Source organism: Aotus nancymaae, unplaced genomic scaffold (assembly GCF_030222135.1).
Source record: "Aotus nancymaae isolate 86718 unplaced genomic scaffold, 86718_ANA_hifiasm-v0.15.2.pri h1tg000029l, whole genome shotgun sequence".
NCBI lineage: Eukaryota > Metazoa > Chordata > Mammalia > Primates > Aotidae > Aotus > Aotus nancymaae.
This window is the reverse complement of record NW_026988442.1, coordinates 54,140,228-54,163,344: the sequence shown is the minus strand read 5'-3', so window position 1 is coordinate 54,163,344 and position 23,117 is coordinate 54,140,228. Positions and strand designations below refer to the sequence as shown.

The 23,117-nt window shown below is 36.3% G+C and overlaps 1 protein-coding gene and 1 long non-coding RNA gene across 7 annotated transcripts in view; one reads left to right on the top strand and one right to left on the bottom strand.

Annotated features, from left to right (window-relative positions):
- The window catches only part of LOC105719006 (uncharacterized), a 61,573-nt gene extending 57,694 nt beyond the window's left edge, over positions 1-3,879 (top strand). Inside the window, exon 5 of the long non-coding RNA XR_001107890.1 lies at positions 3,441-3,879. This is a non-coding gene — a long non-coding RNA (uncharacterized LOC105719006). The remainder of the gene's footprint in view (positions 1-3,440) is intronic.
- The window catches only part of CCDC148 (coiled-coil domain containing 148), a 459,375-nt gene that overhangs the window by 248,776 nt on the left and 187,482 nt on the right, over positions 1-23,117 (bottom strand). For all 6 annotated transcript variants that reach the window (XR_010344597.1, XM_012454890.3, XM_064382740.1 and 3 more), the window contains one exon: positions 18,152-18,292. Coding sequence is in view for 5 of the 6 variants with exons in the window: in XM_012454890.3 (XP_012310313.2) it covers positions 18,152-18,292 (141 nt within the window). In the remaining variant the exon portion in view is untranslated. The remainder of the gene's footprint in view (positions 1-18,151; positions 18,293-23,117) is intronic.

Here is a 23,117-nt window from a genome sequence, read left to right as displayed (position 1 = left end):
GGGACATTTGTTGAGACAGAGATTTAAAATGCACTGATTTTTAGACTTTTTGAAGGATCCTTATAATGTTCCAATGATAGAAGAATCAGAAAGTCAGCATATGATAAAAGTTAAATTTATAGCTTGTCTCTTTACATCCACATGAGGTTTACAGAAAAACAAAACAAGCACTCATTATGCCTTATCTCCCCTTATTCTTCTGATTTGTATTGAATGCAAGATGTTTCTTTTCACAATCCCACATTTTGTTCATTTTAGTAAAATTAAGCCAGTAAAAGTGTAATAAACTGTAGAAAACTATATTCACCATATAGATTTCAGAGCCAAAATAATGTCATGCTATTTTTCACAGTCTAAGATCATTTTTACAACCTACCTTACTTTTGTAATCTTTCAAATTTTTTTCCTATTAAAAACTACACTTGTAGACAGAACGTTTATAATAGTAGCTCAAAGTTTAACTTTAAAAAAAGTTGGACCAGTATTATACCGCCATTAAATTCAACATGAAGTAAGAATTTCTTATTTACACATAGGAAGCAGAAAGTTAGGACAAAAGGATTAGAGTAGCAAACAGTTGGTCTCTTATTTCTTGCTGTGTGGTGTTGAATCTTTGAACAAATAGATTCGGTATATTGTTGCCAGGTCATTACCTCTGACCTGTGACTCATTCAGAAGGAGGTCATAACACTTAACCAGACTCATAAAAGATATGAAATAGGAAGTTCAAAACATCCAGTTCCAGTCCCCATAAACCATTAAGATAAAGCATATTTTTATTCCATTTTCTAGATTCTAATTAGATAGTTCCTTGTATCTTAAAGATCTACATTTTAAGGTAGGGAGTAGAATGTGCTTCTTAGCAGCTGGGAAAGGTTAGGGGCAGGGGATGAGGAGAAGTTGGTTCATGTATACAAGACAACAGTTAAGTATAATGAATAAATTATAGTGTTCAATAGCACCAGTAGGATGACTGTAGTTAATGATGATTCATTGTATATTTCAAAATAGCTAGAAGAGAATATTTGGAATGTTACCAACACAAAGAAATTATACACATTTGAGGTGATGGCTATCCCAATTACCCTGACTTGATTATTACATGTTTTATGCATGTATCAAATATCCCAGGTACCCCAAAAATTTGTACAATCACTATGTATCAATTCTTTAAAAAGATCCCCTTTTTTGGCCTGGAATATGCAACTCCACATAAAAAGTATGTTTTACATATAACATAGCATTGTTATATGTACAAACATAACAGAACATCTTAATATAAAAGTATTCTCTTTTACCGGAAATTTTCCCCATGAACTTCATTTAGATCATTGATGGTCCCTGCATCCCCTAAAATCACCACCAATTGAAGTATGACCCCTCTTTCTAGATGATCAATTTTACAATCATCTATAGTTTGCCACATAATTGTTCACAATATTGTGTAAACTTCTGAATGGTAAGGAGTGTGCCTTGTACTATCATATTTATTTGTATCTAATATCGCACCTTTCAGATGAGAGATATGAGGTATACATTTGCTAAACTGATCCAATGAAAAAGAATATAGAAAGATAGCATTGCCCAAAATACTTTTCTTGTATCAGCTCATATAAATCCAAAAACACCTGGATAGGCAACTTTTCAAACCATGAGCCAATTCATTTAGTCATGCAGGGGTATGGAGGTGCAATCAATCCCAACAGAGAATGGGGACCTGGTACTTCCCTAGGTCAAATTGTTCATGGGAGCCAGATTAAAGGTATTTCATGCTTAAGATGGGCATTCAGTCACTCCTACTCTCAAAACCTTTCAGCCAACATTATCTCTTCTGTAGTTTGATGGTATAGAGATCTCTGTGTGATTCAACCTAGGACTGGTTAAGTTTCTGAATACAAAATTGGTTTCAAAAGAATTACTTATAGGGCATTTATTATGCAAAAGTGGGAAAACTCTCTACATGAGTAAAAAACTAGAGTTAATATTTGTTTTTCAAAATAGACAGTCAATTTGGCAACCACCCTGCCTGGTTATTTGAACTTAATGGATCTCCTTTCAGTCTGCAATTAAAACTGTTTGCATTTCAGCTACTTATTAGTGCCCTAAACTTGAACATTTTAGCAAACAATCTCCAAGGTGATAAACAAGCTCATCAAGCTCTGATAGGAGGGCAAGTTGTCATACTTTTTCTGAAGAGTAAATTTAAGAAAAAATAAGAAAATAGCAAAAATCTTAAGAATTAAAAAATAAACTTTTAAAAATTAACAGGCAGGAATCTATGCAGAGATTTATGTAGGTATGTTCATCACAACCTTAAAAGGGTGAAAAACTGGAAACAATGTAATGATCCCAAATTGCAAGATTTGCGAAATGCACTATTCTGATGCAACACTATGCAACCACTAGAAATTATGTGGCAGGAAAAAAAAAAAAGGAAAATATACAAAATGTTGATCAATGAGAAAAAAGTCTGGTTTAAAATAATATATATAGTGTGATTCTGGTTAAGTTAAAATTCCTGAATATGTAGAAAGTAGAGTGTAAAGACATTGTTGATTGATTTTCTTTTGGTAATGGTTTAGGATTTTGGGTGATTTCTATTGTATTTTGTATGCTTGTTTGTATTTTCCAAATTATATACAATGGACATAAATACTTTATAATTACACACTGGAGCCTTTTGGAGGGTGGAGGTTGGGAGGAGGAAAGGAAGAGGAAAAATAACTAATGAGTGCTAGGCTTAATACCTGGGTGATGAAATAATCTATACAACAAACTCCCATGACACAAGTTTACCTACATAACAAACCTGCACTTGTACTCCTAAACTTTAAATAAAGGTTAAAAATAGTATTAATAACTATAAAAGTATATTGTATATATTATGTGTAAGTATATTATGGCCAGTTTTTATAAAGTCTGGCCAAGGAAATCAATAGTTAGGAGGCTCAGGTAAGGGGCATAACTATTATTCATTCCTGAAATTTCCAAATTCTATTCCTGTATCAGGTCAAATGACAAAAATCCTACATAGATTTCTATATAACAATTTTATTTCTTATCACCTTCGATGTGGCAGCAGTTTCATTTTCTGTAGAAAAGTTTCAAAGAATTGTGATTTAATTTTATGCCACAGGTCTTATAAAGGCTGGTGCAATCTCATAAGAGGATTGACTTAGGTTCTTGTAAAATTTCTACTGAAAATGCTATCTATTGAGTGGGTTGCACTCCTCCTCCCAATACATGCTGCCAGCTCCCGATCTGCTGGCATGTTCTCTATTATTAGCAAATAGGAGCTAAATGTTTCTCTTTAACTTTAACCATGTTCAATTACAACACCCTTCTTCAGTCTTGGTTTGCTGACATAACGATATTCCTATTCCCTTAATTTCTCATCTTTCGTTCTTTTACTGACTTTCTATTTTAATGATTCCTAATAGGAAACAGATGGCATACTCAAAATTGGGACAAGTTAAGAAGAATGTAATAAGCAGATAACTGACAAAGGAGGGTGGGAATGCAGAGCAACCACAAGGGCTCATGCAGTGCTGGGTGGGGAGGGCCCCCGATGGGAGGTGAGACCTTTGGTGAAGGATACAACTGGTCAGCACAACCCTGCAGGGCAAGGAGCTGGAGAAACAACTCTCCCAGCCTCACACCTCTCCCCAACCTTGATCTCTCATGTTCCACTTTGGCTGAACCAAACCAAAAGCCAGAGGGCAAGGAAGCCATGTGTGAAAACTGTGCTGCAGAGCAGAATGGAGAGTGATACAACCCAGGGAGAGATACCCAGCACAAGAGTATTAATGTCTTTTATTATAAATTGTTTGGAAGTAGATGATGTCTATATGCATAAATAAATAACATTAATCTCTTTTAGGTGATGTTCACTTTGGTCACTTATGTGAGCATTTTCCCATAGCAAATCTTCCTACTCAAATTGGCAATAAGCTATTTTCTGTTGTGATACAGTCCCATGTTCTTATAACATGATGAGCTAAGAAAGTATTCTGTGGTAAACACATTAGTTATCTCCCCCTTAATTGAAATGCCAGGCGGATTAAAAAATAACTGTCACGTCCTCTCTAGGAGGAAGGTCTTTTTTTCAGTATGGGCATTGAAATATTGCATAATGATCGTGTCATATTGTTGATATTGCTGAAATGAATTTGTCTGTAATCTTGTTTAATTTCTTTCTTTTCACTATTCATTAAGAAGGGAGTATATAGACTGAGGATGTTGTATTTCAAAACCTGAAGTGTCAGGGAGAGTGAAAAGTGAAAAGTAATCAAACCTGAGTCATTCAATCATGACTTAGAGCCGAGGTGATTTTTGCAATCATGTAATCCAAACACCTCATTTTACAACTAAGGAGGCAAAACCCACAGAGCCTACATAACTTGCCAAGGTCACCGCCCTTGTTAACACCTCCCAGCTTGGCATGCTTTCCTCTATACCATAACATCAAGGGAGAGTGGCATACTTTTCATTCATTAAATTCATTTATTCAGCCACTATTTTTCAGTGCCCTGCGCCAGGCACTGGAGCTGAAGCCATAAAGAAACTAGACAAATTCTCTTTTCTCATGGGGCTTACATTCTAGAAGTAGAAGTAGAAGTGAAGATAGTCAATAAATAGATGTCAGGAGGTGACAAATGCTACGGAAAAAATGAAGCAGGATAAATAGATAATGACAGGGAAAGAGGATGCCATTTTTGTTGGGCCATCAAGGACTCTTTCCGAGATGACATTTGTGCAGGACCCTGAATGCAGTGCAGGAGTGAGTCATGCAGACATCTGGGAGAGCAGTATTTCAGGCAGAGAGAACAGCCAGGGCAAAAGGCTGAGGGGACATATGCTTGAGTGTTCATGGACTAGGAAGTAGGTTGCTTGGGCTGGAGGTGAATGAAGGGAAGAGTGTTGGATATGAGATCTAACAGGTATCGGAGCAGAGCGGGGAGGCAGATCACACAGGGTCCCATATGTCCCTGCTAGGCCTCTGGATTCTATTCTGAGTAGAATGGGAAGGCATTGATGTGTTTTCTGCAGAGGAGTGACATGATCTGAAGTGAGTTTTAGAATGACCAGTCTGCCTGCTGTTTGGGAAACTGATTGGAGAGGCAGAGTGGAAACAGAAAGGGAGGAGATATAAATTAACTAGTAGATTAGGAAGCTATTATAATAGTCCTAATTATGTTTTAAAGGTAGTGCCTTCTACCCACGCCAACAGGTAAGGATATAAGGGGGGAACATAGAAGTCAAAGAGGATACCAAAGCTTTTGGCCTGAGTGCTAGGATACTAGGTTTCCATTTACTGAGAAAATAAAAACTAGGGAAAGAGTATGTTTGGAGAGAAAAGCAAGAATATAGTTTGGGAATATTAGATTTGAAGAGTTACACATGTGAGTCTGGAGTTCAAAAGAAAAATGCAGGCCCAAGGTATGAACTGGTATTAGGAAATAAATGGTATGTGAAGTCCTATGGATTGGCTGAGATCACTAGAGAGTACACATACTGAGAGGACTGAGCCCCCAGGGGACCAAAAGCTTAGAATATGGAATGCTGAGGAGGAGTCATCCAAGTTTACTGAGAGGAAGGTACCAGTGAGCTAGAGGAACAGAGAGAGAATAGCTTCCTAGAAGCCAAGGAAATCAAGTTTTCGAAGGAGGAGGCAGTGATCAATTCCATCATAATAATTCAGGTAAGGTGAGGACAAAGAATTGATCACTGAAAATATGGAGGTAAGCAATGACCTTGGCAGGTGGGACATTGCTGGAGCAGAGGGATGAAATGATTCAAGAGGGAATGGGAGGAGAGATGCTGGAGACACTGTGTATAGGCCAGGGAATGATGAGATTTTCTGAAGAGGGGAGGTCAAGGGAGGGTAGTTTACAGATGGAGGTCATAATGGTGTATTTTTAGGGTACAGGGAAAGATCTAGAAAAAGGGGGGATGGTGGTAGGAGAGAAATTCGGATGACCTTGAGTAGGAGAAAGGGGATAGGATACCGCACACAAATGGAGGGACTAGCCTTAGATGGGAGCCCGACACATCATGCACTGTAAAAAGAGGTAAGGTGAGGTAAGGGGGACAGATTCTGAGAGGTTGGCAGATATTATACTGGAAACCTGAAAAAATCATTGTCTTGTGAAATATGATGTCAGTAGGAAAAGAAATCATACTAAAATCATTACATTTTCTTCAGTCTGCTTAACAAAAGAATGGCACCAAAGGGGCAATGAAGAAGGTCTTTTATCTCTGCATAACACATCTCAATACTTCAACTATGATCAAATTATAGTGATCTGATTTCCTGTAAAGCATTTAGACATCATAATTCATTAACCCAGGGAGAAGAATCTTGAAAGAATTTTAAGAAGAATAGGGAACAGACATAATAAACAGTGTAGACTTTTAGAACATAAAAGAAATTCTACTAGAAAACAGGCAGGTACTAATAAGGACTTTTAAGATTATCAATTACCTATCCATTGAATAGGTCTGAGTAAACCAGGACAGGACTAAAGTCATTAAAGTGACCCTAAATTAAATAGTCTGAAACTGAGATTTCTCAAAATTAATTAATCACAAAATTAACAGCACATAGCACTCATGATGATGGGCAGCATAGCACAGTGTCTAAAATGAGACCTGTCAGACCACTCAGGTTCAAATCCTTACTGCACACTTCATGTCCATGTGACTTTGGGGAAATTATATAACCCCTATGTGCCTCAGTTTCTTCATTTATGAAATAAGGATTATATTAGTATCTACCCCTAGGGCTGTTAAGAAGATTAAATGAACATAGAATAGTACCTTGCACAAAGCAAGTACTGTCTAGGTGTCTGTTAATTAAATCAAATCCCTATGAATAATCAAGACCTAGCTAGAAAGTATAGCCCAAAATTTATACCTGGAGTTAATTTTAAAGATTCTTTCTCTAAAACTGTCTAATGGGAAATCTTTTCCAGAAAAACAAATACATCTGGCACCTGATTATCCAGGCTTCTCTCTCTCTCTCTCTCTCTTTTTCTTTCTCTCTTTCCCCTCCTCCCCGGCTTTTTCTTAAAACTATGTCCTGACAGAGGGTAGAAAGAGTCTATCAGCTTTGTCACTTTTTCAAAGATGTTCTAGTGGAAGTTTTTATTTTTACAAGACAGTTGAAACTGGAAGAGTGAGCTTCCAGGATTACCATTCTACCATCTATGGGTTATCACACTACCTTTTCTGTTACCTGTTGACTCATACACAGCACCAAGTGCTCAGTCTCATGTTAGAAGGTTGTTAATTTAAATTAATATGTTAATTTAATAAAATACTTTAATGTTTATTTCTAAATTTTAGTAACAAAACAAGGAACATTATAAATATTTAAAAATTAGATGATCCCTAGTTTATTTCTCCTGCATAATTAAACCCCTATTCTACTTAATTTTTTTACATATACAATAATACTTTAAGAACCAATATTAAATCTTCAGAAAATAAAGTCTGAATCCTAGTTTATTTTGGAGTCCTGTCTACATAAAATATATACTATCTTCTCCTTCTGATCATTATATTATCCTGATAGTTAATTTACCAATTAGGTTTTTTTTTTTAGTTCCCATGTTTGGAGTACTCCATCAGATTTCCAAAGAAAGACTAATAACTAAATAAAAAATACCCCCTTAAATACCTTTGCAAGATCACATGTCTAGGAGCTATTAATTCCAAGAATCACAAAAGGGAGAGTAGGAAACAGTTCATCAGAGCAGCCTTCAGCCCATAGGGAGACTTCAGCTCTACTGGCAGTGAGTTCCTTTGCAGAGAGGATGCTTGCTGTGAGAGATCTCAGGGGATGGACGTTAGAGCCAAGCTCAAGTTGGTGCTCAGAGGGTTTCAAAGACATGTTTTCAGGGTTCCAAAAGTCTATGAGAGTTCTTATATTCTATATTCTCAGGTTTATAAATATGTAAAAAGAGTGTCACTGAATGTCACTGTACTATTGAGTCCTGCCATGGTGTTTTTGTGTTCACATTTCAGATGACCCTAGTAACATATTACATAAACTGACAATATTTACAGTTTAAGTCATTTTGCCTAACTGGGATTCAGTTAGATCACTCTTTCTTTCTCTCACACACATAGACACACACACACACACACACCCCCCTCTTAAAAAAAACTCTCAGTCTCTTTGTTACACAAGGTTAACAAGGAGAGTAATGAAGGAAAAGGACATGGAAGAAACGGATGACCTGGGCCAGGACCAGCGGGTACCATCTCACAGAGATCTCTCTGCTATGTGCTGTCTTCCAGGCAGCACTCTGATTTTCCCACTACCTGAAGCCCTGAGATCTGTATCACTCTCCCTCCTCAACAGCAGAGCATTTGATGGAGATGAAAGGCAATCAGTCACAGGCATTCAAAGAAAACTGCAGAGGACAAGTCCTATATCCTGCAGTTCCTACAGGGCACATATGCCTGCAACAAAGGTCTCAATTGAAACAGATACATTAATAGAAAGAGAGTTAATAAACCCTATTGGAGTCAGTCAGGGCAAAAAGTTTGTACTCTAAGTCCTGAACTTTGATTAGCTATAGCAAAACTAATAACTTCTCTTAGCATAAGAGCATTCACACTAGAAAGCAGTCAGACCAGCAGTTGCCAGTGTGAAGATGGATGCCCAAATTACAGTTTGATGATACAGGAACAGGAAATAAGAGGAGATCTAAGCATGGATGAGAACAAAGGTATTCTTCTAACTGCCCCAACTTAAGCTAATGTTAGTTTAGGTTAGTTAAGGCTTTGTTGATACTTCCTGAAAAAGGCAGGAAGTAAGTCTCAAAGTCATACTCTACATTTGTGTGTACACATGAATATACGTATATTTGCATATACATGTATGTATGTATGTATATATATATGCACATATATATTTAACTATATAGTAAAAGTACTATATAGGCATGCTTAATTTAACCAGTATCAAACTATATAGTTCATTTCATTTCACATTTTTAGTCTCTCTCTATACTCTTTTTGTTGTGCTTATAAAGTGTGAAGCTAAAAGACATCCTTCTGTATTATTAATAAGAACTTCCACTGACCTAGAAATCGTATATCATGTTGTGACAGAGCAGGTAAACACTTCCCTTTAAAAATAACCAAAAAAAGGAAAATTTGTTGAGTGGATGATCTCTTATAATTGCATGAGGTATGGAGAATGGAGAACTGGATATAATACATGTCACAATAAAGGCCCTTGGTTGTGCTTATTGAACAAGTGAATAAATGAATGTCCATTTTGTTTGGACCCTTCATGCCCTCTTTCGAATTATCCATAATCTTACTGTCAATGTATCTTACTAGGAGTTGATACCACTATGCTATGTTAAAGGGTGGGGAGGCTACTGGAGAGGAGGCAAATGCCATACAGTACTGTGTGCTAGAGGGCATTGGTACCAATACTCAGTAGAAAAGTAAATCAAATATATTGAGCCATAGTATTTTCTGAAAGGTGACCTTGGGATTTCAAAATAAAACACACATTAGACAACTTATGTATATAGTTTACAATAAGATCAGCAAGTAATGAAACTTATGAAGTTGGTGTATGTTTGATTTGTTTGAACTATTTAGGTGCTAATGAGTATATTTTGTTGATGATTGCCACTTAGAACCATAGGATGTACTAATGAGTCAACGATTCTTTGGTTTAAAGTGAGTTATCTACAGATAACTATTTCTGCATGCCCTGTGATATAATTACAACATTTTTTTCTTACTTGACCTTTCAAAGGATTCCACAGTCACTAGTGGTGGTAGAGTACTGCCACTCTAGAGACAGTCTGCTACCAGGTGAAGAGTAACTAGGCAAAGAGAAAAAGAACTGTATTCAGGACATTTTCAAGTTTCTGAACCAGCATTAAAACCACTGCCTCTCAATAATATTATCTTTATTTCATTTCTATCTTTTCTATTTGGTTCTCATGATAATTTTCTAACTGCCTTCTGCTCTACCATTCCACTGGGTAACAATAATAAGAGTTACAATTAGAACATCATTTACTGAGTCCTTTCTAAGTGCCAGGCATGTGCTAACAGCTTCGCATGCATTTTCTTATTATACAAATGCAAATACTATACAGACACAAATACTGAAATGGAGAGAAAGTAATTTCCCTTAAGACCCCACAGTTAACAAGTGGCAGGCTGGAACTCCAGCTCAGGTCTGAGGGAACGCACAAAGCCCCGTGCTCAATACCACCCTGAGCCAGTCCCCACTTGCAGTGAACTCACTGAGTTCTTGGCCCTCCACATTTGCCACCCTGTAGTTTGCTTTTTTTCTCCTTCCACCGTAGCTCCTCTTCATCTTTATTCTGGTAAATACACCCACTTAGGTCAGCTCCAATACCTCCATATCTAGGAACTTCTTGGCTCAGGTCTTAATGAGGTTGTTAGTGTACCATTTAGTTACAGGTTTAAGGTCAATGTATGGTTGAATAAAGTTGTTTTTGGATGCTCTCCTTTTGAGCCTTTAGTGAAATATCATTTCAGTGCCATGAATGTACCAGGGGATATGGAAACTACCCTACATTTTTCTTAGGGGGAATGATCATCATCCACTCCTCACATAGCTGGGAACTTCCTCTCCTCAGGAGGGTTCACAGTATGGCCTCTCATTCTGATTGGCACATGTGGGAGAAGTGACTGAGCAAATTCAGCTCAGCCCAATCTCTCTCTTAAAATGCCATCTGTCTTCAGGAGGCACTTTCCCCCTTCTCTGCCTTACAGCAAGCAGCCTGTCCCTTTACAGGAAGATCTGGATAGTCACAGCTCTTTCTGAGTCTAAAGAGGTGAGTTTGCTCAATGGTGGAAGTATCAAAAATGCCAGGGGCCACAGGGGCCAGCCACAGTCTCTAATACCTGGACTATTAAATTCCACCCTCTTGGTTCAAGAGTCATTCATCCTTTTTCCTGAATGGTAGTACATGCTTGCAGTTGAGTCATTTTATCAGCCTGCCCCCCTGCCACTATAATCGAATTTTGGGGGTCCATTAGCCTCTTTTCACATCATATACTTTCTGTCCCTTTCAGTCCAAGCTAGCAGTGCTTCTGATACATTTTTCCCAAGAACCCAGCAGGCCCTCTGTAGACTTTATGGGAGTTCACTTCATTAGACAAAAGCTATACCATAATCTTTTTGAAATAATCTTGTCTCTCGGTCTCCTGCTGAGATGGCTAAGGGATACCACCCTTAAACTTCCTGGAGGCCCTCTAGTTTGAAAAGATCCATAAGAAGCACTCTTAATCTCCCAGAAGGGTTTTTTATATGACAAAATACTCTGACCTTTTGATCTTTTCAAGACTAAAGCAAAGGATTGTATAACACCTCAGTCTGTTCTCCACACCATACTGTTGGCAGTAATCTCTTAACTCTAAGATCTTTTCCCATGTGGATAGGTCAAGTTCCCAAACCATCAAGTCTCCATCTTTTTTGCCTAACCTTCTTCCCTCTATTTATCTCTCTTCTTTTTACTATAAGCAGCAAAAAGAATACAGGTGACACCTTCATTTTTTTTTTTTTTTTTTTTTTGATATGTTAGTTCATCAACTAGGGAGTTCATTTCTGGTTAATTTGTTTTCCATCTAACTGCAGGACATGACTGCTCTAGGCTTTCTGTCACCACATAACAGTGACCTTCCCTTCTCCAGTTTCCAGTAATACATTCATCCCTCTCTCTTTAGCACTCACCAGTCACATTGTTAGCATCCATATTTCTATAACAGTTGATTCAGGATATTTTCGTATTTTTTCTATCATCCTCAAGATGATATCTTCAAAATTCTTCCAGCTTCTTTCCACTTACAAGTTCCAAAGCCACTTCTGCATTTTTAGGTATTCATTATGGCAGCGTTTCACTTCCAGATGCTAAATTTTGTATTAGTTTTTAAAAAATTGTTGTTGTATAAAAATTGTTTCAAATTTAGCAGCTTAAAACAACACTCATTCACTAGCTCAGAATTCTGTAAATCAGAAGACTAACACAGTGTGGTTGGGCTCTCTGCTTATGGTATCACCAGGCTGAAATCAAGATGTTGACAAAACTGAGTTCTCATCTGGAGAAAAAAATCTGCTTCCAAGCCCATTCATAAAAATCCAGTTCTTTATGGCTATGGGCCTATAGGCTATCAGTCCCATTTCCTTGCTGGCTGTCAGCCCGGGCCACTCTCAGCTCCTTGAGGCTCCCACATTCCTTGCCATGTGACTCCCTCAGTCTTTTATCCATCATCCATCAGTGGTGGTCACATCCTTCTCATGTTTCAAGTCTCTGACCACCGCACCCTGCAATCACTCTGCCTTTAAAGGACTCGTGTGATTAGGTCAGGACCACTCAGATAATTTTAAGGTCTTCTGTGCCATATAATCTGACCCAATCATCGGAGTAAAACCCACAGTATTTATGGTCTGGGTGATTATACATGGGATGTCTGGAGGGTGGGTAGGGGATGCTGTGACCCATCTTAGAAGCATACTTATTTTGGTCTTATTCATTGATCCCTTTAAATTCAACAATTCTGAAAAAACAGAGTTCAAAGCCTGGGAATTTTTTAAAAAATCATTCTTCTGTGCTCACCATTTTTTAGCTCTTTAGATCAGTATATTATTAGATTAAAAGACATGGGAGAAGAGATTTTATAATGTCATGATTCGTTGCTCTGATAAGAACCTACAAATTCCCACCCTGAGAGAATGGCTCTGATCTGAACTAGGGAGGTTCTCTGAATTCTCTCCTGGGAAAGAGCTTCTGGAGTCTTCCGAAATAAGAATGGTTACAGTCCTCTAATCTGCATTGTTTATGATAGTGTACTGGCTTTTGTTTTAGACTGCTTCCCCTCTTCTTCGTTCCCTATAGGAAGCATATAATTTGGGTATTATGAGATCCCCTGAGGGCATGAGGGAACATCCAAGTGCCAACGTTCTACCAAAGCCACGCTTTTGGTATTTACTGGAATGACGTCACAAGAAGCTAAGAATTCACAAAGTGACAGATCTCTCCCCAGAAAGATCTCTAAGGTAAGGCTGAAGGTCACATGCCCAGCAGAGTATCCTGATATCCTTGAAAATGCTCCCCACCCCTTAACTGTACAAAGTGGCTGGTATGCAGATTAGGAGTTAGCTAAATTAGAGACAATTTTGACATGCTAGACGAGGGAAAGAGATATATCTTCTTTTTATGTGAGTCTTGCTTAAAACCTCCATTTTGGAAGCAAGGCTAGAACCATCCATGGGACTCTAGACCAGGCCTCATGCAGCAACATCTCCTAAATCTCACTAACGCAGAGAAATTTTTCTGTGATTTAAGCTATACGAAGAGCCACATCTAGAGAAAGGATGATGTGGAAACCAGTATTACATAAGGTCCATCTAGCATGGAAATTTTGTTTCTTACAATAGCTCCTAGGGATCATTTATGGAGAGGCATTATCTTTTGATTTTATCACGACAACAATTTCAGAGATAGATAGATGCTCCTATATCATCTAACGACTCAGGAATCAAAACTTTCCTTGAGTCTTAAGACAAAACTATGAAAAATATAACTATTGTTTTCAACTTGAGTTTTAAAGCATACAAGAAAAGTGATTTAAAAAGCTGGGCATCTGCAAGGGTAAAATTAGCATCGAATACAAACCAAAATATTATTCCAGTAAATGGGCCATAACAGACAAATCGCTGGAAAGAAGAATTAGGAGGAAGATTATCTCTTGTTCAGAAATTGTATGGTGGAGATGTACACATGGCAGTTTCTCTGCCTCTCCCGTCAGTCTCTCAGGAGAAGGGAAAGCCAGGTAGATGAGACAGCAGATGGGGGAAAAACAGAGCACCAGCTACCAAAGCAACACGTCTCATGACAGCAGGGAGCTGCTTATGGAATTTTTTGCCAAGCTGCTATTAAACGCTGAAGAACCAAAATGTGCCTCTAACAAATAAAATAGTTAAAGATAATCTATGTTTGTGGTGAGTATATGTAAAGATAGCTAGAACTTCTGGTCAATATGTCTGAGTTGACATGGAAATTTCCTTTCCTACCCCAAACACATAGAAATGCTGGAAAACTATAACACAGCTACACACACACATGTACACACACACACACACACACACACACACACACAGACACACACACTGCCACAGTGCCACAAAAAAAAGATGGGACAGAAAGTCAGAGCAGTCAGAAAGAGCTGAAGCTAAAGACTTGAGGAAAACTGCAACCCAGTATAGGTCTGCATAGCCGGTGGCCAGGCCTTTAACATTTGTCAAGGGACCTGTGCTCATAGGAGCTGGAATCAAGCTACTTAAAAAGAGCACAAAGTCACATAAGACTTGTCCAGACACAAAATAAGGACTAGATACACCATGATCCTTCTCTGCAAAAGTTCCAGGGAGACCAGAGGAGAAAAGGGGTCAAGTGCAGAACCCCAGGCCAGCGCTGTTCACCAGCCCTAAAGCAGATGTATTTTAGGCTCACGGAATAGCGTCCCAAGTATAGAAACTGATACAAAATTGTTCCCAGGCCAAAGGGTAAAATGCATATGATCCTCAACAGAGACATACATGAGAGCCACCTGTAGAGATGCTTTTGCTACCAGGTCACAGTTCATGAAGAGAAGCATAATTCATAAGAAAACGTTTAATAACATTGATTATTTGATCATTTAAAATTTCTGTGACACTATAGATAATACAGGCAAAATTAAAAGGCAAATGACCAATGGGTGGAAATATATGCAACCCATATAACTATAAAAAGAAATAGTATCTAGAATTTATAAAGAGCTTTTACATATTAATACAAAATGGATTTTAAAAGTATGAATAAGTGATTTACAGAGAAAGCAAACGGTCCAGTAAACATGAAAAGATTTTCAACTTCACGAATCATCATGGAAATGCAAATGAAAATATTAATGAGATACTTTTTAAATTTATCAGATTGGTAAAAATCAAAAAGTAAAGTTGTAGTATGTATAATCGCCCCCACCCAAATCTTATAAAGTTGAAAGTATATGAATCTACAACATAGTTATTCCCCTTCTAGGTGCACCTAGTGAAAGCCTGAACACATGCATCAGTACACGGTGGCTGCTGCAGCACAGTCTATAAGAACTAAACTTTGGAAACTTAAATGTCAACCACCAAAGAGAATGGATAAACGCTAGCTCATTTCTACTATGGAACACTATGTAGCAATTAAAAGGAGTGAACTAGGTCTATGTGTATTAACACAAGTGCATATGTTTTATTTAACTTTAAGTTCTGGGATACATGTGCAGAATGTGCAGGTTTGTTACATAGGTATACATGTGCCATGGTGGTTTGCTGCATCCATTAACCTGTCATCTAGGTTTTAAGCCCCACATACATTAGGCATTTGTCCTAATGCTCTCCCTTCCCTTGCCCCCCACCCCCCAAAACACAGACATATTTTAAAACACTGAAGAATGACATGGCATGATAGGCATTCATGAAAAAATTAAAGTCACAAATTATATGTCAAAATATCTTCAAATCTATATATGGCCTGGAAAGACAGAAGTAAAATTCATGGTCATGATTATCTCTGGGGAGGAAAGAAGGGAAATGGTATACTAAGGAAGGTCTCAAAAGAGGATTTCAACTTTATCTGTAATATTCTCTCCTTTATTTAAAATTTAAAAATCTGAAACAAAATGAAAAATGTTAACATTTTAATGCTAGGCAATGTGTGCTAATATGTATATTATAATAATCCCTCTTTAAAAAATATTTTCTAAATGAAAAAGTATTTTAAAATTAAAATAAATCATATGACTTGATCCTGTACAATTACTAGGGTTTGACCACAAATTCGGTTTAGTTTCCCACAACAATGTAATGTCCTCTATACTCTATATAAATAGGACAACAAATTTGGTAGGGCACTTCTTATCATATCTTTTATTATTAAGTACAGGACAGTGATGTAACACCCTGCATGAAGCTTAGCAAAATGCAATCAGGGACCAAAAAATGAATTCTCAGCATGGAGGCTTTCATATTTTTCAACATGTACCACTTTAATGCTCATAGGTATAGATCCCATCTTGCATTTTAAGAGGAGGAGAGGATATTTAATTTACACACATAACTAATGATACTGAAATTCTCCTCAGCCTTCATCTTTTCAGGCATAAGTGTCCTTGTTTTAAGTTGCATTTAGGTTAGTTCTTTTGGTGCCTCAGACATTAAAATTGCTTAATTCTTTCTTCTATTACTCTGTTCGGTTTTTGTTTTAGTGTTTATGAGGCAATTGTCAGCCCCATCTGCAAGCTCAAGAAGCTCTCTCTCTCTGTCTCTCCCTCTCATCTTTTAAATGCCTTTCTCTCACTTCCAGAAATCTTACAGACTAGTAATGTCCTTCCATCCTCCCTTGTGTAACCATGCCAATTCCTCAACCCAAACTTAATGTGCACAATTAATTGTACCGATTCCCATTCTCAATACTTGAGTTATTTAATTTGTCTGTCTTTACCTGTCTTTGTAAACCCCCAGTAAATGAAGCTCTTTCCAAATTTCTTCATATGACATTTAAGTTGATGCCACATGTAAACAGATGCCTACAAATATAATACTTTGTATGGTCACACTAATTCACAGTGAGGAAATGCTTTCAGGGCCCAAGTAGAGGGATATGCTTTTCACATACTGCACTTGCATAAGAGTAAATAATTGGTAAGTTCCCCACCTCCAGAGATATATATTTCACTTACATTATTTGAAACATGATCAATATTTATGAGCTTCAGAGGTACACACAATTATTCCCTTTAATCATCAACTCTCTTGATAGGGACTTGATAAAACCACCCTATTTACTTCCTTAGAAGCAGAAATCAAACTCGCTTTTGAATTAAAATAAGCACTGTGAAGTATATCTTCTTAGTAGCTGACTTTGTCAAATGATCATATTAACTTCTATGTATGTTGTTTTCCACACATGCTGCCTCTATACCAATTTGCTGATTTAAAGTCACAAAACAAATCAATAACAATGACAACTGAAGTATAATAAAATACTGGCTTATAGCTTTAAAATATATGGTTTGTTTACCCCTACATATTCAACTGGAAGGAACAACTTCTAGGCATAAGCTTCTTTGACTTAGTTGGTCACACAGTGCGAAACATCAACCATGTTCGCAAAAACGAAAAGTTTGTCCACCAATGACGATGAATTAATCAATCATTCTTAGCACTGGAAGCAGCTTTTCCAAAGAAAAGATTTTTTATACCATATAGATCAAGTCAAAACAGGTGTTTAGATTAATGATATTTCCTTTTATTCTGCTTATCACAAATTAATTGACTTTTCGTGAATTATTTCTACAGAGGTTAGCAACTCCATTTAAAAAGTTAATATATCTGATTAAATGTCTAACAAAAATATTTTTATGGTAAACTTCATAATTTTTGTTATGGGAAAAAACATAAATGCCTAAATAAGTATCTTACATATATATATGTTTAAAACAAAACCCTTAAGTGTATTCTATTGTCTATAGATTATCAACAATCACTTCTTTTGGTGAATAGTTTTAAGATTGTGCAACAAATGTTTACTCAAAGGAGGAACGATGCATTTATGTTAGTAAATGAAAAACAAAACCATCTAGCAAATAGCCAAGAAGTAAACTCTTTAAAGGGCATTTTGACTTTCCATGAATTGCACTGTCTCTAGTATAATATATTCTACCAACAAGGATGTTTTTGGCAATTATTTCCAAGTTGCCATCAACACTACCCCAGTGCAGCATTGTTATCTATTTTGCCATGTCCCTGCTTATTACAGGATTTAACAATCATCACAAACCTTGTCTTTTTTTTTTTTTTTAAACCTACAGCACCTCTTCTAATCACGGGTACCTGTGCTCACACAGATCAACAAAGCGGGTCTCCTCCATGTCAACAAATCTTTGAAGCTCAAATAAACTTTTCACTAGAAGCAACATTCCACTAGATCTTTATGAATGTTCTCAGAACTGCTTATGAGAATTTTATGCCAAACACCAAGACCAATTAAAGCTCAATCAGGCCAGTAAGCATTCATTCACACATTCATACTGACAATAGATTTCATACTTGTTTTTTCTTCTCTGCTCTTTGCAACATTTCCTTCTTCTTCCACAGTTTCTCTTTCTCCTCTTCCTTTTCTCTTCTTCTGGCAGAAATTTCCATTTCCAGTCTTGCTACCTCTTCCTGGTGGGCCCGCCATTGAATAACCTGAAATAAACAGAAAAACTTCATTCCAATAACTATGCACACTGAAATTATTTCACAGGTCATAATAAGACTAGGCTCTATATCAAACAGATGTCAATTTTTTTTCCAAATAGATGTTTAAATTCTATGTGCACATGACTGTGTGATATATCTGTGAAAGATGTATGTGTGTGTGTTAGTGTTAAAAGGAAAAAGCAACTTTAAAATCACCACGTTCAGGAATTCTTCATCTGGATTCATGGAGTGGGGTTCCTAAAGAGTCTATGATTTAACTCCAAAGAATCTGTATATTCCCACAAATAGTACATAAAAGTTTTTGTGCTTTTGCATATTTTTTTTTCGGAGGTTAAACAACTTTCAAAAATTCTCAAATAATCCTGAAATGCTGAAAAGTTTAAGAATCTCTGCTATATTTCAGTCTTCTTATTTTATAAGAATGGAAAACGGGCTTGAATTAAGATGAAAAATCATTGTAAGACACTTAAAACAACTTTCTGGGTACTGGTAGGTATTATTGGTAGAGGTATATTTGGTATAGCCTTTCTGTTGGGTATTATGTAATATGTAAATATGTGTTACAATATAAAATTTGCATAGCCTTGGTACACAACCCTATTTCCAGAACATTATTTAAAGAAGACAATTAACTGGACATGTGCACAAAAATGTACACACAGGAATGTGTACTAGAGTTCTGTTTAAAACAGAAAAATTGAAAAAGTCTGAAGTCTGGCAGTAGGAGCTGGCTTAACTCAATTGTGGTACCTTTATACAATGACTGCCATTGAAATAGGATGCCATAACTCCATATTCATCGACATAGAAAATATTCACAACATATTATTAAATGCAGAAAAGCAGATACAAAACCACATTTATGGTATGATCTCATTAATGTAAAATATCAACTATCAATCTATATATAGAAGGAGATTTGGATAGGGACTCACCAAAATAATGATATTGGTTATCTCTGAATAGAATCATTTCCTGGTATTTAAAACAAAATTATTCTTTAAACCTTTCTGTGCTGGGTGACATTTTTTCAATAAAAATGTATTATCAGTGTAAGCAGGAAACCAATGAAACTAATGAAATAAAAACAAATACTTATCTGATCCATGTATGCATCTGGCTAAGAAGCAGACAACAGGGAAATGCCGAGGCATGCAGAAGTTTTTTTATATTAGCATTCCCAATTAAAGACTTCATTTCTTACACATTTGATGTAATCATCACTTATAAATGGTAATATATAAGATGAAAATTAAATAAATAATGTCACACAAATAAAGTGACTCTAAACAATTAAGCTCATTTTGCAAAATTTTCATTTTCTAAAGTAATATTTTGCCTTGTTTATCAAAATAACCCAGGAAATTTCTACTCCTGGTTTTTAAACACAGTTCAGTTTACCCCCTCCTACTGCTTATCCTGGTCATCATATTGACCTTTTTCTTGGGAACCCCATCCCTAGAATAGATCATCCCGGCCTTCTGTCCTGACCTGCTTTCAAACCTTTCCTTTCTATAATTTATCTTCCGTCTTTCACTTGGTACAACTAAGCAGTGTTGTGTCATCCCATCACGTATTACTAGTGATCTCCCCATGAACACACAAGGGATAGTTCTCTGTTCTCTATTCTTCAACCTCATGGTGAGATTTGACCCTGTGGATCATAGCTCTATGCTTAAAACTCTTTCCTGTCCAGGTCATGACATTGCTCTTCCCTGTTTCTCTACCAACAGATACTGTTCTCTTCTTCCTGTTTCCTCTGTCTACTCTATAATCCCAACCCTACATTATCCTCTCATTAATATCCAACCTTTCTATGTTCATTATTTGATGTGCTCATCCTCTTCTAGGAGTTTGCCTCTATGACTACAAAATTTGAATTATCAGCTCTATCTTTTTGCCTGCAATCAAATCCTATATTAACAAATTCTTTAAGACTTAGCTGTTTGTATGTACACTTAAAATCCAACATTTCCAAAATTAAATTCAACATCTTTAACTTTGCCACAACTTCACATCAAACCCAGTGCACCTGCTTCTCCTTTCCAAATATCCTGGTTTGGTCTGTGGAACCACAAGTCACCAAGTAGTCTGGATTTTTTTTATTACTATGTATACGTATCGACATGACTATCTCTTTACATTTTATATCTGACTTGGAAGATCATATATTTCTTAAGCTCAGATGAACTTTTATTTATGACAAACTAATTCCCAAACCATTGAGCTTGGCTGTAGTTCCGTAGTCCATCCAAAGTTTTTCTGCCAAAAGTATTTAGAACAAGATCAGAAAGTTCAAAAGGATGATGTCAACTGATCAATTTAGGATCTAAATAATTTAGTTTTCTCACTGCCAACCAATGCCCCCCTTTGATGTAGCTAACATGTAATCTCTAAGTAGCGTTCTTCCTCTGCCTTCCCTTATTTATATGGCCATTCCTATTCCTAGTTCATCAAGTGACTCAAACTACCCCCTGCTTGGAATGCCCTCAGATTTCCCATTCTTCATAAAATATTCATGGCCCACATCTTTCCTTGAAACAGTCTACTGCCCATGCTCCTCTCTCTTGTCTTATCTCACTGACCATACCATAACTGCTCTCTGTGTATGTTGAATATATTGTTGGTTTCCACTTAGAGCACAGTCCATGCATTTGCTTTCCCCTTATACTGCCTTGCAGAGTACTGGGACATCATAGATGCTCAATAAGTATCTTTTATTTAATCCATCAGAATGAATATTTTAAATGAAACCTGATAAATAAGAAAAAAAATGCTAGTGTTGGAACACACCACCTTGCAACAATTGCTGAAATAATGAATCCTTGTTAATAATCATCAGTGGCTGCTAAAAACTTCATATTAACAATTAATGGGAGACTTTATAATGAAGGGATCAAGCTGGCAACAAACACATTGAATAATCTTAACATCATAGAGGAACAAGCAAACATTTTTCTTACTGATGGAAGCATACAGCATTCCCATGAATTATTCTTGCCAAAAAATAAAATTGAATCTGATCAAAGCTCTAGACCTACCCATCAGGTTACAGGAAATTCAGCCAACAGAAAAACACATTATGCAATAGTACATGGGAACATAATCTGCAAAATTAAAATTTGTGAATCCTCAAAGAACTTTAACAAATTACAAGAAAAAAATGAAGGAAGAACTATGAATTGAAAGAGCTTTAAGAAACATACTAACCAAATGCAGTATTTGGTTTATATTTGGGTTCTGATGTATATAAACTAATGTAAAAAGAAATTATGAGATAATTGGAGCTATTTGAATACTGATTGGTTAGTTGATGCTATTAAGGAAATACTGTTAGTTTTTAGGAATGAAAATAGTGTGGTTATGGTCTACAATTTTAGACATATACACTTTAATTTTAAAACTAGATACTTAATACTAACATGATATGATGCTTGTGATTCTTACTATTATTTCAAGGGGCATGGGGGAGTAGGTAAGAATACAGATAAAATAAATTTGAATAATGAATGGATAATTGCTGAAGTTAGGTGATAATAGATTTTTATAGGTTTTTAAAATTTTCCATAATAAAAAATTTATTGAAAAACAAAATAAACTATAAAATATAATGCATATGAAAAGAGAATTATATAATAAAATACTGTAGTCTCAAGGTTCTGAGGCAGTAGGAAGGAAGATTTGTGATACATTGAATTAGTGAAAAGAAAAATTCAGCCTTTCTGAGCACTGAGACTATTTTTATAAATTGTAATGGAAATAAGTTAGGGCTTTGTAACTATTCTTCTCATTTGCTGATTTAAAACTAACTTAGGGGAACCATCATTGAATGGCTTTTGCATATATGATGTCCTATGATTTAAACAAGCAAAAGCATAAGTGAAAATCTATAAATGGAAAAGATTTCTGTTTCCTGAGGCAAGTATAGTAAGAGAATAACCAGACCAATCAAACTGGTATAACCAGTTTACTCAACAATTTATTTAATTTACCCTTCCCTGTCTTTGGCAAGTCTAAATGATGCTTCTTTTCTCAAAAAAAAAAAAAAAGATAAAATTATGTTGATTTTTATAAAGTGATGTACACACCAGAAAATTCTGAAGCAGCTGCAAATTCAACAACCAGAAGCCAATAGTTTGTAGATCTTAAGCAATAGAAGAAAAAAAGAAAATAAAAGAAAAATGCTGTAAAACAAAAACAAAAACCCTAGAGCAAAGCTTCAGCCTTCAGAATCTAAATTGCTTCTACTTAATATTGGAATCATGGGGATGGTCAGGGACCTGTAGAATTTTACCTGAAATCAATAATTCACAGTGTTATTTCTAATTATAATGCTACCAGGAAAAAAGGGGTAAAGGCAAGAAGGTTGTTGGAAACTAGAGTGGTGAGATCTTGACAATGAGAAACAGGCTCAGCAGCAATCGATATCTAAGCAATAAGGCAAAACAGCTTTTCAGAATGCACACTGGATAAGATGAAGAATCTGGTAGCCATTGAAATAATCCTTATCCAGTGGATCCTCACAGAGATAGTCAAGGGATGTGGATGGCTCCCATGTGGAGAGAATGACAAACAATTATGGTATTTTCAAGATGCCTAAGGATAAGAAAGCTGGCAGGTGGGCAAATAAATCAATATTAGCACAATAGACTAAAGCACAGAAGACTCTGAATGAACAGTGAGCAAAAGGAAGAATAGCACAGAAGAACATTTTAGTAGTTTTATTTTAAAGGCTTTGCTAATTATATAGCTTTAAACATAATATGTGCACATATAACCATGTACCAATAATAATCACAAAAGAACATTA